The sequence below is a fragment of the Fukomys damarensis genome, unplaced genomic scaffold (genome assembly GCF_012274545.1).
Source record: "Fukomys damarensis isolate Sample0158 unplaced genomic scaffold, DMR_v1.0_HiC HiC_scaffold_12, whole genome shotgun sequence".
Taxonomy (NCBI): Eukaryota; Metazoa; Chordata; class Mammalia; order Rodentia; family Bathyergidae; genus Fukomys; species Fukomys damarensis.
In genome coordinates this window covers 7,867,319-7,871,429 of record NW_022900924.1, presented here as the reverse complement: position 1 = coordinate 7,871,429, position 4,111 = coordinate 7,867,319, and the positions used below count along the sequence as shown (strand labels likewise).

The 4,111-nt window shown below is 44.1% G+C and overlaps 1 protein-coding gene across 5 annotated transcripts in view; it reads right to left on the bottom strand.

The window, feature by feature from the left end:
• Positions 1–3,121: 3,121 nt before the first annotated feature.
• Positions 3,122–4,111, bottom strand: part of Foxn4 (forkhead box N4) — a 31,221-nt gene continuing 30,231 nt past the window's right edge. For all 5 annotated transcript variants that reach the window (XM_010603966.2, XM_010603967.1, XM_010603963.1 and 2 more), the window contains one exon: positions 3,122–3,509. In XM_010603966.2, coding sequence (XP_010602268.1) covers positions 3,339–3,509 — 171 coding nt within the window. In that variant the 3' untranslated portion in view covers positions 3,122–3,338. The remainder of the gene's footprint in view (positions 3,510–4,111) is intronic.

The following is a 4,111-nucleotide window of genomic DNA, read 5'->3' as shown; positions in this document are numbered from 1 at the left end:
TGTAATCTGTATGGGTGACAGGTTACATGAGATTTTCCATTTTTTCCAACCAAAATTCTATGGCTAATTTAAAATAAATGCGCTTGTACTATTAACTATGGGGGGTTCCCTTTTTTTAGAAGGCAGAATACTGTTCCGTTGTACACGGATATATCCATTTTTTTTAGCCATTCCACCAGTAATGTTTGCGGTGTTTCAGCATCTTGGCTGCTATGAAAGTGACTCAGCGAACACAGGAGAGCAGATGTCTTTGGTCCTGATTTCTGTTCCTGTAAAGGGGTATCCAGAAGTAGAATTTCTAGATCATGCACAGTGAAAAAAGCCAATCACAGAAGGGCAAAGACTACACAATTTTCCTTTTAAGATAGACAAACTCATCAAAATAGAATGGTAGTTTCCAGGGTTTGAAGAAGAGAGGAATGGAGCTTGCTGTCCGCTGGGCAGAGAGATTCAGTTATAGAAGGTGAATAAGTTCTGGACATCTGCTTTACAACAATGCGCCAGTAGTTAATAATACTGTAATGTGCACTTCGAAATATTTTAGGAGCGCAGATATCATGGTAAGTCTCCTTAGCACAATTTAAAAGCACCTTAAGCAGTTTCTGGTGATAATCAAATGCTTAAGAGTATAAAGCTGAAGGATTAATATACTGAATTAATATCAAAGTCTATGATTAGCCAATTTCCAAGAAATTAAAACTAGAATTATTTGACAACAAAGGAATTGATGAGTATATCACAAAATGTGCATTATTAGTGAACACAAGAGATCCTATAGTTGTATCTATTTTACTATGATCATTCTCCATTAAAATATTCTAGCTTTCCTGTAAAATTAAAGCCACTTGATTTGTAATTTTATTTTTTTCAAAATTTTGTGGCCAAAGATATTGCATACATTTGTAAAAAAAAAAAAAAAATGAAGCACTCTTGGTTTTTGGATGCAGCTTTACCTCCTCTTCTCCTCTTTCACTTTAATTTAGGTATCTCCTTCCTTGGCTTGAGGAAACCGACTAGTAGAAGAAAAGAACCGAATGGGTGGTGGATGGGGTCAGGATTAAGGACAAGTTCGAACCTGACCAAGGGGTGACGAGGGTGAAAAATAAAGAGACACAGGAACCGGTTAAGATCTGAAGGCCAGGGGGCTCATGTCTCCCTTAGACGCTGAGCCCCGTACGAATGGCGTACCTTGATGTCATTCACTCAGACACAGGCACGGGCAATTAGAGTTCCACAGGAATCGCCTGTCCGTCACCCTCCATGGCACTTGCCCCTGTAACCAACATAACCTCAGGTGGTTTTACTTTTCCCTGCAGGACCTCAGCAGGCTTGCACGCCCTCTGTCCTCTCAGCGCTCGCCGAGGAGGCCAGTCAGGCCTCACCCTTCCCAGCTGGTCTTCTGTAATCGAGTACAGAAGGCGATGTCACTGCCAGTCCCAGGAGACTCTGCAGGCCACGCTGGTGTGAAATTAAATGAAAGGGACCCACTCAGTTCTTAGAACGTAACGAGTCTCATCCAATATGGATGAATGAAAGCAAGAAACCCGTGCCTTTCATTGAGCGACATTGGTGCTTAACAAGTTTGAGAGAAGCAGAAGAAAATGTTTGGTTATGGAATACATGTAGCATCTCCCCCACCTCTTGATATAGAAGTGGAAACATAATGAGAGTGTACCCTTATCGTCGTCCTTTGTCTACCAGCATTTCTCCAAAATAGTCTTCGATGCCAAATGTTCTTTTTCCTACACATCTCACATTCGCTTAAACTACTTGGAGGTAGTTATTCCTGGGAAATCTTAATCCCTGGGAGTGGAGCTCACTGAGAAAAATGGATAAAGAAATTATTTTGTACTGTAGATACATAGAGCATAGCTAAAGCACATGTCAATAAAAGAGTCTCTGTTATTGGTAACACTGATCCCATAAGAACTGCTGGACTCTGCCAGGCTTCTGGTCCCTTCTTCTTCCTGTCCCCATGGGGCTGAAGGGTGTACCCCAGGAAGGCATCCACCCAGTCCCCAGAGCCCTCATCCAGGTCCTTGACTAGATCCATCTCTGTAGGACCAGAATCTCCCTCGGAATAAATCCTCTCTGTTTCTTCCATCCCAGTCAGGGGCACCGTGCAGCCTTCTCCAGCAGGTGATAGAACCACACGGGAAAGGTAGTAGGAACAGAGAGAGTTTTTAAACCATGTTGCAAAAGGCTCTAGTTGGAAGGGGCAGGGTGAATTCGAAGGAACCGAAGTAGCTGGACAAGAAAGAAAGGAGCATGGTGCTACTTGGATCCGCACACGGCCCACGGTCTTACTACAAAAACAACTGGGAAGACACTGGGAACATAGAAAGAAGGGAGCAGAGCTGAATTTGAGTGCTTGTTATTTGCTTGATTATGGACAAATATCTGTCTTTACCTTTCAGGTGTTTGAGTTATGGTTTATTCCTAACCCATGGAGATGGAGATCACTCACTTGTCAAGAGAGCCCATAAGAAATCACCCACCATGTTTCCGTGCTTTGCCAGGGAGTCCACTATTACACGCACTCTGGCGCTGACCCTCATTAAACCCGAAATCATAAACTTTCCACTCCAGATCATAGCCCCCACTTCTAAAAACCCATATAAACTTGGTTTCTCTCCCAGCGAGCTGCTGCGAGTCATCCAGAATCTCAGCCCTGCCTGCATCCAGTCAGAGTACGTCCAGCATTTCCTCACACAAAGCTGCCGAAATCTGCCCCCAACTTCAATCCCTGTTCACACAGGAATAAAGCTTTTTCTCACACAAAGCCTGTGTCCGAGTGGCCTCTCACACACCGTTTGTAACAATATTCTCCAGAGCTTTTCCAGGGCAGGACTCCCCACTTCTATGTGCCACCAAGGCAGATCCAGAGACACAGGGGCCTCGGCAGGACTTCTTTCAGGTCATTCCAAGCATCTCTATATTGGCTCCTTCCAGGCTCTTGTTATCTTCCCTTTCTCCCCTTAGAGTTTGTTTGTTTGTTTGTTTGTTTGTTTGGCAGAGCAAGCAAGTACTGGCTTTTCTTATTGCCACAAGGACTACCACTAAAGTACCCATTTTACTGGTTGACAATAAAGCAAAGTGACAAACTTCCTTTTTTCCTGTCTCAAGCTTGGCCTTCGGGGCCTTTTAATTGGAGGGTAGAGGCAGGGACTTGCTGGTGACAGCAGACAACCCAGAGAGGAGGCAAGAGGACACGGCTGGTCCTATAAGGGAAGCCTCGCCTGCTTTGTGAACTGGAGCTGAAGGGTCGTGGTAGGGGAGGTATGTGGGCAGTGAGTCTTCTGGCACCCAGGGCCTGGGTGGGTTGAGCTGGTTGAGTTTCACAGGTCGCCCAAGGTGGTGGCAGAGCCGCCCACACCCATAGGCCAATGCTGTGGTCCCCGCTGCAGCTGAAAGAGTGGGTGCAGGAGCTCATGATGACTCTCCGACACCCATTGCTGCCGCTGCTGGAGCTGCAGGAGAACATGACCAGCGTGGAATCCTTTGCACAGCTGTGTAAGAGAAAGGTAAGAGAGCACAAGGTTTCTGTTGAGTGTATTCTACACAAATGAGTGGGGTTGTTATTCTCTGTTACACTTAACTCTGAAAGATTGCTTTCTAGAGTTCAGCCCGTCCCAGACCTTCTGCCAAGCATTCCAAGCTTAAATTTTAAGAATGTAACTTCTCCCTGAGTGTTCCTTTTTCCTATGTTCCCATTACCACTATTTGCAGTCCATCTTTTTTTTCTTTTTCTTTTGTTTTTTGCTATCAAAATGTTTTCGTCTTATCTGCAGTTATGCAACCAATAGCAACCTTTTAAGTCTTTCTTTCAGGCCCCACTTTCATTGAATCAATCCAACCCCTGAGTGCACTCAGGACTCCAAAACCTAGAGTCCAAAAAAAATCCCTGGGTGGCCAGGCCTTCAAATATCCATATTAGGTGTCCACATTACAGCAATGTCTTTATAACTATATTTTTTGCAATAATTTTTAGTGTGTATGTGACTTCTTTGGTATCAGGGAAAAGCTGGCCTCAATGATTTGAGAAGTCTGCTCTCTTATTTTCTGCATTTTGGGGGTACTTAGCTTCTTTTTTTTTTTTTTTTTTTTTTTT